General features: G+C 41.6%; 1 protein-coding gene across 2 annotated transcripts; it reads left to right on the top strand.

Moving 5' to 3' along the window:
* The first annotated feature begins 2846 nt into the window (after positions 1 to 2846).
* Positions 2847 to 13634, top strand: LOC123110943 (cyclin-T1-4). Of its 2 annotated transcripts, XM_044531603.1 has the most exons (7): positions 2847 to 3075; positions 6231 to 6478; positions 7081 to 7162; positions 7949 to 8083; positions 9173 to 9348; positions 9441 to 9595; positions 12319 to 13634. In XM_044531603.1, exons 2-7 carry the CDS (start codon positions 6243 to 6245, stop codon positions 13281 to 13283), a joined length of 1749 nt encoding a protein of 582 aa, XP_044387538.1. In that variant the 5' UTR covers positions 2847 to 3075; positions 6231 to 6242; the 3' UTR covers positions 13284 to 13634. The 2 variants fall into 2 exon arrangements, with proteins under 2 accessions (XP_044387538.1, XP_044387539.1); XM_044531604.1 differs by lacking the exon at positions 2847 to 3075 and having other exon boundaries at positions 6293 to 6478; positions 7890 to 8083.
* Positions 13635 to 14639: the final 1005 nt, after the last annotated feature.

Genomic DNA, 14639 nt, shown 5'->3' with positions numbered 1-14639 from the left:
ATAATGAAAGTCGGAATCGCCTGGATAATTGATTTTAGCAAAACTTCCAACCCTGCTCTGGACAAAGGCCTATCAGACCAACCATGTATACGCTGCCAAGCCCTATCAGGGAGGAATTTAAAAGTACTTGTAGGAGACCGTCCAACTACAGTAGGCATGCCAAGATAGGAACCATGGAAAGCTTCATTTGTGATTCCAAAACTTGCCTTGACACGCTTCTTAACACTGACAGGACACCTGTTGCCAAAAATTATCGAGGACTTGTCCTTATTGATAAGTTGTCCCGATCCTTCACAAAATAGCTTCAAAATGGAATCCAAAGAGGCCACACTATGGATGTCACTTCTGGCAAAGAAAATGTTGTCGTCGGCAAACAGGAGATGTGAGATAGGTGGGCCAGAGCGACCGTTGCGGATGCCATGTAGCTCGCCACAATTCTCCTTCTGTAATAACAGACTCGAAAATCCTTCTGTGCACAAAAGAAACATGTAGGGACTAATTGGGTCCCCCTGACGAATACCACGCGAAGGAACCACAGGTTTAGTGAGCTCACCATTAACCTTGACTGCATACCGGACATTGGTGACACACCTCATGACTGACTCAATCCATGCCGGAGCAAAACCAAGCCGGCACAAGCAACCCTGAAGATAACTCCACTCAATACGATCATATGCCTTCATCATATCAATCTTCAGGGCAAAGAAAGGTTGCTTCGCCTTTTGTTGTCTAATAGTATGCAGACATTCATATGCAAAATAGAAGTGCATGCTAGTTTACAGTAATATAAAACAAGTTAAAATTTAGGAATTTTGGTTCTTTTCAAAAATATGGCAAATCTCAACATCGCAAAAAGTGCAAAATATAATTGTCATGACATGGCAGATTCACATTCATGTGTTCTCTAAAAAATTTCAAAAATAATTAGACAAAAAAGTCATGCAACTACTACCTTTGTACACAAATGTAAGACATTCTAGGTCGGTACGTGTGACCTAAAACGTCTTACGTTTGCTTACAGAGGGTGTAGTTTTCTAAATCATGACATGGCAGATTCACATTCATAAGTTTCTCCACAAATTGTCATGCTTACAGATTGGTGAAACCAGACATCTAGGTAAACATGGTTCAGAGTTGCCATGTGCTTTTCTTTTAGCTAGGTATAAATTGTCATGGAAAATTTAGAGAAACCATGGCAACTAGTCTTTGACATGGCAAAAAGTGCAAAATATACTTGTCATGACATGGCAGATTCACATTCATATGTTTTTCTAGATTATCAAAATAATTAGATGGGAAATGCTATGCAACTAGTTTTCCATCATGACATGGCAGATTCATATTCATAAGTTTGCCATGGTTTTAGAACATTTTCACTTTAATTTTGCCATGCTAAATAATATAAAATTGCCATGCTATATAAAATAAAAACGCAATGTTTTCAACAAATTTTGCCATGGCATCTTCATGTGTAGTTATCTAAGTGTGAACATACTAGAATCCCTTCTGTTGTCAATTGGTTTAAAATTTATTAGCAAATGTCATAGAACATAAATCAAAACTTCCTACGCATCAACATCGTGGTCTTTCATTCTAAAAAAACATCATGGTCTCTTAGGACGACACTACTAGTGCTAGATTGTGCATACTAACTGAGTATGAACGGCTTATCCATCTGAAATGCTAGACCTAGTATTGGACACACAAACACAATTATTGCTCCAAGTCTAGTGCACCGTATATATGTATGTATATTTTTGTTGACTTCTACCATGTGTGGCTGCTTATAAGCCACCGAGCTTGTGATGCTAACTTGATAGACTAACCAAGCTCGACATGGCGGTTCTCGTGCAAAAGCTCATGCTAGAACGTTTGTGCGAGCATGGTTTTTGTTCTTGCTCCCCCTCTCCTCTTGTCTATGCATCACTAGTTCACCGGAAATACTAGAACAATAGGGCAGTGCCTCCCTACTTCGCCGCAAGCGCTGCCCATCATCGGGCACCTGCAACTTGTCGGCGCCCTTCCGCATGTCTCCCTCCACGGCCTCGCCAAGAAGCACACCCCGACGTGATGGTCCTTCGCCTGGGCGCCATGCAGACCCTCGTCGTATCCTCGCCATGTGGTCCCGAGGTGGCGTTGCACACGCACGACTAGGTCCTGATGGCGACGCGACCACACTCGGTTGTCTTCGATATCGTCATGTATGGCTTCTCCGACATTCCTACCGGGTCGTACGGTGTCGCCACCACCCCCGCCTCCTCCTTTGCATGCCGCTGAATGTGGCAGGGGTAGCCACCGCTCCCCTCCTCCGCCTCTCCCCGACGGATCCAGCGAGGGCCGCTCGCCAAGGACCTCGATGGAGGCAATGGTGGCGTCGCACACCTCCTTCCACACCTCGACAGGGGCGCCACCGGCACAACACGCCTTGTCAGTGGCGCCGGCCTACCGCCTCGCAACATGCCTCTATCTTTGTCTTCGTCGGCGGCCTATATCTAGTCGGTGGCGCCACCTGCCTCATCTTCGCCGTCGCCCCCCTCTACATCATCGGTGGCGCCGCCCACCTCGTCTCCGTCGTCGCACGCCTCATCGCCGAAATTGAAGCACACCTAACCGAGTTAGGGAATGGGGCGCTAGTGAGAGAAAAAGCAAAGAGGAAAAATAATGCGGTCTGCTGGGCGTTCGCGACGACTTATGAATGATTTTTTTTCTCACGTGTTTCTCACTTTGCTTTAAGATGTGTGAATTATAATCTGACGGCGATGAATATGTTCGTCGGGAAGTCTTAAAAATCTGACAAACATCAAATAACATTTCTCGTATATAGTTTGCTTAAATTTGCAGAGAAGGGAGATACAAATTCTGGAGAAAGAAAACCGCACTGGTATAGGGGTTCTGTTACTCTGGTTTTATCCCCCCGACGCCTCCTCAGCGGCGGCCGCACGCAGCGGGGGCGAACATTCCGTCGAGCCTGGCAGTAGCTCCCGGAGGCCCCGGCGCCCCGGCAGCATCCACCCTGTGAGCCGCTCCCGCTTCGCTGGCTTCGTCCTAGCCCGCAGCTGCGTCAAGGCATACGAGGTCAATCCATTCATTTATCGCCAATCCATGTTTCTTCTCCCTAGACCAGTCCTTCATTTCTTGGGTCTTGCATTGCCCGAAGTATTGTTCTGATTTGCTAACTGAGGAGGTGAAAGATCGATGGGAGGTTGGAATTTCGGAACCCTAGGGCGTGGTCGTTTGATGCTGTTGGTTGATACCGCGATGAGACGGAATACTTTGATTTTAGGTGTGATGTATGGGTTCAAATTGCGATCTTGCGCGTCTAATGGTCCCGACTTCGGTTTTGCGAGATCTCTTAGGTCTGGGTCATTGTTTTGTTGGATATATATATATATATGGACTCCTCTTTTATACTCCCAGGAGTATGTACTCCCACCCTATTAATTGGCCCAATCAATGGATTAATTAATTAAAATATTAGTAAATTATGTTGCATGCGCAAACAACCTCCAAGATTGTAGGTAACCGGTGCATGTTATCCAATGGAAATGCTGGTTTTGTTACGGAAGTGAGATGCACTTTGAACGCAAACGGTATATACCTTTCATTTGGTTTTGTTACTATATACCCTTTGTACCTCTTCAGATTGGGAACGAAGCGTGTAAAATATAGGCCTTTTTCATCTACATCATGCTAGCAGTACATACCTCATAGGTGCCCAACGCACATGCAAGACATATACTACATTTTATTTATAAAGAGGTCTGTACTGCCTTTTTAAGTAGTTTATGCTGAACTTTTTGAAGGAGTATATACTCACAAAATTTAAGGAGTATGTACTGCCATTTTTGAAGGAGTATATAATGCCATTTTTTTGAAGGAGTATATACCAGCAAAATACTCAGAAGGGTATATACTGCCATTTGTTTAAGAAGTATATACTGCATTGTTTTTGGAATAGTGTGCTGCAGTTTCTTTCTGAAGATTTCACCAAAGCAGTATATATACTACATCAAAAGGAGTACATATATGCATTCATCCATTCGCAGAACAATTAATTAGTATATTCATCTGAAATAAAAGGTAACTTTATAAAAAAATCAGTTCATATGCATCAGGAGTACATATACATCATCAATTTTTTTGCACGGAACATATACGTCATCATCAATAAGAAACATGAGATCACTCGTCGTGCATGCATCAAACTTCACCATGGCCGCTCCGCCGCACATGGCCGTCGGCGGCGGCGTAATGTATCCAAAGACATACACCCTGCATTTACAAATTAGATCGGATGGCATTAATTCATTGAAGTGCACCTAAAAACAATCGGATGGCATCCCTAATTGTTTACCAGAATTTGGAATTAAATAAATTCATACAAACCATGAACAGAAGAAAAATCCCCAAATCTAAATTTGGGACTATTTGCATGTGGCATATGGGCATAGAAGGCATCCTCCTGTTTGATTGACCCTATGAAAATTAGACGAGAATGAGTTGCCAAATGTACGAGGAGATACAACCCTGTCGTGCCACTTATCAGATCTGTGGTGGTTCTTGGCATAACCTGAACGAAGGAATAAGAAGAATATCTGTCGGAGTTAATGAAGCTCTACGAGAATTGTTGCCGTGAGGAATTATGTATGTATATGGTAGTGAGACAAATTGATCAGGTACCTGGCATATGATTGGTGGACTTCAAAAGCAGCTAACTGCGGTTGGAGAACTTGGAGCAGGATTCACATCAACGGGAAAAAGAACAAGGCGCCGCTGGAGTGCACCTTCGATCTTATTTCACCCATGGCCACCGTGCCGAAAAGCAACCTGGTCAGTCACGTCATCACAATTGGCGGTGAGAAGATGGACCTCCCGATCAAACTGTTCTTGGCCGCTGCCGTAGCCGTCCATCCATGTGAGCCGCCGCCGCAGTTGGATGCCAATGAAACAGGAGGAGAGATGGATAAGCGGTCAAATGGATAAGGTGGTCTGACGGCAACTATAAAGAGAAGCCAGAAAAATCGGAGTAATGACCACGATTTCGGTTGAGATTTTGCATGTATTTTTTCCCTCTAAATAAAGCGAATTAGATAGCACGAGGGAATGAGCGAGCGTGTGACACGCGCGTAGGAGTATGTACTCCTAGGAGTACTAACCTATTTTCCTATATATATATGTGTGTGTGTGTGTGTGTGTGTGTGTGTGTGTGTGTGTGTATATAGGATTGTTTTGCTGGATATAATAGGTTCAGATTACGGTTTGGAGGGTTTTAGATCTGTTTCACTTACTGCATGCTTCGGTTTGGCTAAAATAACAACTTGCTGGGCTTTCGGGCTTTTGATACCACAATAGCAGATGTCCAATGGTTATTGGCAGGGGTGTAAATTCTGCAAATATTGCCTACCTGTCCACGAACACTTGGTCAGTGATTCTGGTGTCCTGTAGGATTCTAAGCTCGAAACAGGGTCAGGGTTTGGAACAATATGTGAATGTCAGTTTCTGCAAATGTGTTTGACCAGAAAAAATGGAGTCACACAGATAGCCAGTGGCAGGTTGGAACAAAGGAAGCAGGAAAATCAAGGGGCAATAGTTATTTGTGTGTAAACAACAGGTCATTCAGGGATTCACCAGCTCACAGACTTACTATAGGTCAATAATTAATTCCGGGCTGTCCTTATTAACCAGTGGATACCCTTGGCTGGTAGATATCAGCATGATTAAAAAAAAATACCGCAGGGGTTTCCCCTACTGTTTGGCCGTTAAAAAAAAAGCAGCATGATTGTTATCCTAGACATTGGGATTGATCACACCTATATTGTTCATATAGTAATTGTTTTTAGCAATTTCTGCTTTTAATGCTATTTGCACCTAGGAAGTTAACAGCGTGGATTATTTATACTTGTGTAATTTTGACTTGCAGAAACTTCTAAACTGCTTATTTTCTGAATGTCACTTGTCCTAGCCCATCGAATTACATTCGAGTAGATCTCTTCCCTGCATACATTCGTAACGGCATGTTCTACTAGACGAATTCTTACCAACAGTTCAGTTATTGGGCGTGCTGACTTATTTGTTGCAAGCAGGCCCTGCTATCTGCCAGCTATATTTGATCTTTACTATTTAGCTTGGCAACAGGACTATGCTTATCACTATCATGTTATCATGTATCTTTTTTCTCAGTAACTGTCCTAAAACTCATGACTACCTTCGTCATTGTGTGCTGAATGTAGTTGGGAGCTTACATGGCTATGCTGCCAAGTGATTTGTCACATCATGGAATTGTAGAAAATAGCCCCTACAGAATTACAAAGAGCGGGAATAAGGAAGCTGGCAAACTTAGTGCTTCATGGTATTTCAGTAGAAAGGAAATAGAAGAGAATTCTCCGTCCAAGAGGGATGGCATTGATTTAAAGAAAGAGACTTACCTTCGGAAATCGTATTGCACTTATCTACAAGATTTGGGGATGCGGCTCAAAGTGTAAGATATTTTATGTCCTTCTATGCATTTATTGATACTGTAGCCTGTTGGCTGACTGTCCCTTACTTATCCAAAAACATTGAGTTCTGCTACTTACCCAACCAGATGATAAATATTTCAAAATGTGTCTTTATATTGTCATTGTATTGTAATTGCTTCTCCTGATGTGTTTTTGTTTTACACCAGCATATATTTGGTCCAGAGATATTCAATTGTTTGGCTGATAAGATAATATTTTACTTCTTTATGGAGCACTCTTATGGCAAGCACATTTTTTCTGAATGAACTGCTGGTTGGTTTTTTTCTCCATAAATACGATAAATTATCATATCATATGAAATGTTAAGATATACTGAAAATATGCCCTGTATGATGGTGGTCTGGCATTTTAGAATTGTTTTGGGCAATGCATGTTTGTATGCATTTTTTCTTTTGGCCCTTGAAGGCTTCCATGGTACGCATCACATCTTTAATAGTTTGCAATCGTGATAAAAATTGCTGTGCTCGTATCTTTGGTTTTTATGACACGTGGAGATAATGCCACAACTCTTTGCTGCAATTATACTTTCAACTTATGCTGAATTTTTTTTCTTTGTATGTAGGCCACAAGTGACAATTGCTACATCTATTGTGTTCTGTCACCGTTTTTACCTTCGTCAATCTCATGCAAAAAATGATAGACGAGTAAGTGTTAGTCAATGACTAACTATAGTCCAATTTTTAAATATTTGATGAAGTGCTGCTTCTAACTTCATAACATGTAGATACTTTATCTGAGTTTATAATATTCTGTTTTTTGTGTCATAGTTTAGTTTGAATAAAAATAACAAATAGTTTCTATCTCCATGGTTTTCCAGTTTGGTGATTGTTCTCTCCATACAGAGGCATTAATAGCTAATAATACACTTTGTACTTCTCCAGTCGAATAGAAGTTGGCGCTGAAGCTAGCAGCAGACTCTGTAGATGTCAAAACAACTTACTTTTGTGAACTGTAGGGGGTGGTTATAAAAAGTAGGTATTTTCTATGAGGATAAGATGCACAGATGTACATCCTCTTGGTGCGATGTGGGGATTTTAGTTTAGAAGAGCCTGAGACCTTGTTACTAAATAGCAGTTCACAGGTGGGCACACCATTTAATCAATTATGCGGGGTTGAGGGTTTATCATGAATATTTTGGCTGGTACAGCTCTCAAACACCCAGCAGAGTTGATTTAGGCCCAGGTACTCTTAAATTATTGAACGTGAAAGCATTTGAAATCACCCTATCCATGAAGTAGTAGCAAGCGTGTTTACTGAAATAGGAGTGCATGTAATTTCTTGTGTTCTTATCTGCAGCAGAAGTGGTAATGGTGTGATTTTCCTCTATATGTCTTGACAGAATATTAGTATTCTATACTATTTGTTATGCAGTTATTCTTATTTTTTCATGGCGAATGGGCAAATGAAGTCTGAATCTAACATCTATACAGACAATCGCTACTGTTTGCATGTTCTTGGCTGGAAAAGTCGAAGAAACACCTAGGCCTTTGAAGGATGTCATCCTGGTTTCTTACGAGCTTATTCATAAAAAGGATCCTGCTGCTGGTCAGAAAATCAAGCAGAGGGTAATGTAATGGATCCAATTGGATGCTTCTTTTGCTATGGATTGTTCTTTGGCGAACCTTTTTCCCTTTACAAAAGTTGTAGCATGACCTGATTTCACCCTATAAATCTTGTTGTTCTCATACAATAACAGAAAATAACTTCAGAAATATAGCCAGTAGAAGGCTGGCTATTTCTATCAGAATCCTAACCTTTTCTCATCAGTATATCATTTATTTTGGAATTGTTTTGATTGCATCATCATCTGCTGAAGTTTACCAGCTATATATTTTACAATCTGCACCTGGCTAATGTTTGGTTCTTCTCTTGTTTTTGGAGGAGTGCTGAATCATAGGATTTATATCCTCGTATGATCTTGCCATTCTCTAATTTAGCTGATACAAGGAAAAATAACAGATGTCCTTTCCTGTAAGCAAGTAATTTCGCTCTATGATGGGTTGGGTGCAAACCGAGTATAAAATAATTTTGCTCTATGATGTGCAAACAAAGTATTTTCTGGTAGATGCTGTATACTGTATTTTTTGCCTATTACGATTGAATCATAATCATTGATGTGTGTGTACTTCTCAGTTTTGTAATGCATGCCTCTGAGATCCATTTTTGCATTGGTTTTTGTGACTTTTGAGGTCTACATGCTACAAATGTTGATTCCTAATTATTTCTGGTGATGATGATGATTTTTCTTGTGAAAAAGTTAATAAACAAAATGAGGATGGCCATAAATAGTTGCCATTGCATGCTTCCATTTTCAGTTTGTGCTTGTTCAAAAAATTAACATCTGCTGTGTTAACTTGGGTGAGTGAATGCACTGAAATAATAATAATAATAATTCTTTTGGTAGTTCATTCTGTGGTCTGGTGCATGCTTGCGTAGGTTCCATTCAACTGTATCGGTACACTTCGCCTATCGATGCAGATCTTTTTCTATTGTAGTTACCACTGTATCTGCCACATATTTGTGAAGGTTCCATTGTGTTGGTACACTTTATATTCTGTCGATGTAGATCTTCTCTGCACCAGTCCATAGTTATTTCAAAGTGATTTCCTCTGGGAATAATGCTTGAACAAACTGTCTACTACTGTCCTATGCAGGAAGTATATGATCAACAAAAAGAACTCATTTTACTTGGGGAGCGAGTTGTACTTGCAACACTTGGTTTTGACCTTAATGTGCACCATCCTTACAAGCCCTTGGTTGAAACAATAAAGAAATTCAAGATTACTCATAATGCGCTTCCTCAGGTTGCCTGGAATTTTGTCAATGATGGGTATGCTAATGCTACCCTTGTTCTTTTTAGCCATACCAGTATTCAGTTTATATGTCTACTAGACCTCCTTTAAAAGGGTGTATACTGTACAGGCTGCGCACTTCACTCTGTCTGCAATTCAAGCCCCATCATATTGCAGCAGGTGCTCTCTTTTTGGCTGGTAAGTTTCTCAAAGTGAAATTTCTTCCAGATGACGGTGAGAAGGCTTGGTATCAGGAGTTTGATGTGACACCAAGACAGCTGGAAGGTTGGTTCCTCTATGCAAAGTCAGTAATTCAAAATTTCCTTCTGCTTTGTTTGGTTTGTTCCTTCTGTATTTCTAGCTTCCTTGCTGTACAGTGACTACTGTTGTGGTTTAGTATATTTTACCACCGGGACTCGCCTTTTTATGTGTTCCTGTGGCATCTGGGTTTTCGGGATACAAAGAAAGAACTAAAGTAAGTGTACAATGACTTGGACATTTGTGAAAATACTTCAAAGTGTGAAACTCATCTTTTTGCAGGTACTATTCTTGTTGAGTAGCTAACAATAAGGATATGTACAAAACTTTCCTGTTAAACAACCATTTGGATGTGTCTTGCTTCATTCTAGCTAAGGAAATGATTCTGCACTCCTGGGTGTGCGTACTCCTGCGCTTCATGTACCACATAGATCAGTCCATTATACTACCCCTTTATCCTTTTAATATGCTTTATTAATAATTACCAGATAGCGCAAAGTGAGTTAAATAAAAAAATTCCATTTGAGTCAATGTGTTCCAGATCATTTGCTCGTAGACTGCCTTTTTGTACGTAAAATCGTTAGATTTATAAACTAAGGGTTCTGATGATGTTCTTTTTATGAAGCTTGTATTGAGGTATCTTAGATAATTAATAAGGTATATTGAGAATGATAGAGAAGTATATTTAATGCGGGAGTACATACTCCCATGAGCGCAGAAAATCAGTCATATATATATATTACTTATAAATTTGAGTTGGTGGTGGTGGTGCTCGGTTCACCCCCACTCCATCCAAATCCTCCTCACCCATGCAGGATCCGTTGGATCCTCTTTGGTTTGTAAAAAATAATAATCATAAACAAACAGTCACAAGTAATGCAATCGTGGATTCTCGAACCCCACTGGACCCTCTTTGGTTTGAAAAAAATACATCAATAAAACAGTTACAAGTAATGCTTTGAGTCTTGACCCCCAGCGGACGCTCTATGGTTTATGCAAAAAAACAGTTACAAGTAATGCAATTGTGGAGTCTTGAACCCCACTTGACCCTCTTTAGTTTGTAAAAAATACATCAACAGAAAAATTACAGGTAATGCGTCGAATCTCGACCCCCATCGTCCTCTTATGGTTTGTGAACAATGATCATAAACAAAACAGTAACAACTAATGCAATTGTGGACTCTCGAACCCCTCACTTGCTGCTATACACAGCTTAATCAAACTAGCAAGTCACCACCTCACTCATGTTTTGAATGGGAAAGTATTTGATCATTACTAGTACATGGTAGTACACAATTTCTTTTACTGTGACACCAACCAGCCAGTCAATCCGGCAATGATATTTTACCCAGCCACCCCTCCTCCCCATTCCCTGCCCTCCGGCCACCCCTCCTCCGTAATCCCCATCATCCTAACTTTCAAATTTTAAAATCCAGCGATGACATGTACTATGACTACTATGGTGTTATTACCCTTTTATGATTATGGTGTATTACTCCCTCAAAATATAAGGCGCGCGTTGACTTTTCTAGTCTTCATCGCACAGCTTTGACTATGATTTTCACTGATTATATATGCCTACGAAATTATTATAAAGACATATAAAATAGAATTGTTTTGCAAGACAAATACGATGATACTATTGATACATGTTCAATCCATGTATTATGGTATATATTAATGGTCAAAGTCATGCATCAAGGACCGTGCAAAGTCAAGCGCGCCTTATATTTTGGGAAGGAGGGAGTACTTTTTATGATGTAAGTAACAAGTGCATTGGTTGTTGTATGCTACTGATCAAATACAACTGCAATCAGTTTTTGGTTCTGTAGCAACGCGATCATTATGCTAGTGGTCGGTATAAAGCCGAAGTCTAATTATATATGGTGTAGTTGCTGTACACAGTTCTATGAATTATTTACTATACTATCATGCGTTCCAGCTCTGACTTTTTCTAGCGACTATTGCTTCATATGGGACTAGTTAAGCCAGTTCAGTGGTTTATAGATCTGGCAAGACACTTTTAATCTCCTCTGTACCTGCCAAATAGAATATCCATAATAAAGATTATAAGGGCATGCACAATGGGGTGATTTCAGCCTTTTCCTTGTCTCAACTAAGAGATGATTTCATTCTCAAAAAACCCTAAGAGATGATCTCTTAGCGCTTGAGATAAGATATTTTTCTCCATTGTAGTGGATGCCATCTCTTACACATGTTTTCTAATTTTATCACTACATTGTTTTATATGCATGCAAAAATTAACCACTAGAGACAACATTACAAGATAATACACTGTATAACATATTTTGTAGTCATCTCTAGATAGCTAAGAAAAGGCCGCCTTCTCAATCTAAGAGCACCCGACTGTTTACAAACAGGAAACAAATTGCATGATTTTCAGTCAGTTGCTTGAAGATTTGATGGTTCCAGAAAATCCTTGGGTCTTGTAGAACCTGGTCTGTTTCAGTGGTGCTCCATAGTAGTCCTTGTTCATGGCTTTGATTCATCTTCTACTCCCTCCGTTCATAAATATAACATGTTCTAACTTTTTTGTGAACCGGATGTATATAGACACGTTTTAGTGTGTTCACCCATTTCAGTCCGTATGTAGTCCGTATTAAAATATCCAAAACATCTTATATTTGTGAACAGAGGGAGTAGCAGTTAATTTGTAGTTGAGCTTTGGTAGCATGGCGTGATAAATTCACGTCTAATACTAATGCATTTCTTTTATTCATTGATTGCAGAGGTTAGCAATCAAATGTTAGAGCTGTATGAGCAAAACCGTGTTGTACAGTCGCAACCAACAAATGGGAATGAAGCTGAAGGGAGCTCAGCTGGTGTGCCTAATCAAAGGATCTCCGTAAAAGCAGAAGCCAACTCGGAGGAACCTCGTGTTGTGCATCATCCAGCATCCAAACAGCCAGATTCCAATCCCTCTACATCAACAGGTGTTCCAATTCACAATGGTGCTGAGCACTCAAAGCCACACAAGCAGATTGGTAGCCAGAAAAGTCTTCAGAGTGACAATGGTGGCCATGAAAACGACAAAACAAGCAGTCAGAGTGGAGGTAGAGTTGATACTAGTACAAAGGATGGTTTGCATGATGGCACAAAGTCCTTGTCGAGAAGTTCCAGGCCCAGCGACAAACCTGGTATTCCAACAGAAGAGAAACCTCTTCCATCGCATGCTAGTTCGAGTGAATTGAGAGATGGTAATCTCAGTAACAGTGGTGATCCCAGTGTCTCATCCTCCATGATGGATGCCATGAATAAAATTGACAAGGACAAGGTAAAGGCAGCTTTGGAGAAGCGAAGAAAATTGAAAGGTGATGTTGCTAGGAAGGTACATGTGATGGATGATGACGACCTACTTGAGAGGGAATTAGAACATGGTGTAGAGTTGGCTGTTGAGGATGAGAAGATCAAGCAGGAGAGGAACGATTGTAGTATGCATCAAGAGGATCACCGTAATGCTGATGGCGTTGCAGAAAATGGTGACAACAATGGTGATCAGAATGTTCCAGAGACTGCAAAAGAGGCTGAAGTTCTGGTGGACATTAAAGATGAGCATTCTCTAACCAAGAGAAATGATGGTTTCGAGCACAAGCCGCAGCACCCTAGTGATGCACCAAAGCACAGCGTGAGCCACCATGATGCTCAGCTTGGTGGTAGACATGAAGAACATAAAATGCCTCGACCCGAAGGTTGATGGGTCAGAATTGATGTAGAACCTACTTGGTAGAATTCTCGGTACGAACATAGGCACGTGTGACTGGAGATGTAGCTGCTCTGGACTGTTGATGAGACATATCCAGGTCTTAATGTTTGTACCCAGATGTTTTTGGAACCCATCAACTGATTGCAACGGAGATTTGTTTGTGGGTCTCTACCAGGGCGAGTATTTTTTTTCTTTTCTGATAGAAGCATCTGATGTTTTGATTTTATGCGCTGTGGCAAAGTTTCTAATTCCAGTAGCCCAATTCTTCACTTGCGGAATTTAAGACTTGATTGGATATAAAAAGTCTCATAATTGTACACGTTTTTTGTTCCGAGCTTTTCATTCTTCCCAGTCAAGATCTCATCCAATTTTCAATTCGCGTTTCAAATTTTCAAAAGGCTATATTTGTGGTCGCATTGATTTTCTAGCAATGAATCTAGTGCCACACGGTCGGCCTGCGAACAAAAAAAGGCCCTGCTGACCGCCATTCAGGCACTGGACTTCCGTGCGGACACGGTCGGCCTCTCCCCTGACGAGTGGCTCTCTTGGTATGACCTGGAAGACCAACTCTCCATCATCTACATAGACGAGGAAGCTTACTGGCGCTTGCGAGGCTCCCAGAAATGGGTCCTGAAGGGCGATGCGAACACTGCCTATTTTCAGGCCATAGCTAACAGTCGCCGGAGACGCAACACCATCCCCCTCCTCTGGGACGGTCCGTCCCTTCTGCAGTCCCCGTGCGACATTAGGACTCATGTCGACGGATTCTACCGATCCCTTTTCTCTGCCTCTCCTAGGAGCGGCCTGTCTCTGGCCCTCGACTGCTGGTCCGGCCGCCAGTGTGTTTTAGATGCGGAGAATGCCGCCCTCACGGCTCCATTCTCGGAGGATGAGGTATGGATGGCCATTAGAGGCATGAATCCCTCCTCGGCCCCGGGTCCGGACGACCTTTCGGTGAAATTCTTCCAGACCTTCTGGAATGTGATTAAGCCGGAAATCATGGCCATTTTTGACGAGTTCTACGTTGGGACCATCGACCTTGGTCGCCTCAACTATGGGATCATCTCGCTCATTCCCAAAGTGCCGGGGGCCTCCGACATTCGCCAGTTCCGCCCGATCACGGTGATCAATGTGATCTTCCGGATTCTGGCCAAAGGGTACGCCAATAGGGTGACCCTGCTCGCGGACCTCATTACCCACCCCAACCAGTCCGCCTTCGTGAAAGGGCGGTATATCCTGGATGGGGTGCTAGTTCTTCACGAAGTTCTCCATGAGGTCCGGTCGAAACACCTTAAGGCGGTTTTCTTGAAAATTGATTTTCACAAGGCCTACGACACTGTTAGTTGG

This window comes from Triticum aestivum, chromosome 5B (assembly GCF_018294505.1).
Source record: "Triticum aestivum cultivar Chinese Spring chromosome 5B, IWGSC CS RefSeq v2.1, whole genome shotgun sequence".
In the NCBI taxonomy this organism is placed as follows: Eukaryota; Viridiplantae; Streptophyta; class Magnoliopsida; order Poales; family Poaceae; genus Triticum; species Triticum aestivum.
Note: the sequence above shows the minus strand (reverse complement) of the source record. Positions and strands in the feature narration are given on the sequence as shown.

What these genes read in the sequence shown, in the direction of transcription:
- LOC123110943 (XM_044531603.1), top strand. Translation starts at nt 6,243, where the DNA reads ATGGCTATGCTGCCAAGTGATTTGTCACATCATGGAATTGTAGAAAAT. An exon ending in TGGAATTTTGTCAATGATGG is followed by an intron (nt 9,349 to 9,440) that starts GTATGCTAATGC and finishes TATACTGTACAG; the next exon opens with GCTGCGCACTTCACTCTGTC. An exon ending in GACACCAAGACAGCTGGAAG is followed by an intron (nt 9,596 to 12,318) that starts GTTGGTTCCTCT and finishes CATTGATTGCAG; the next exon opens with AGGTTAGCAATCAAATGTTA.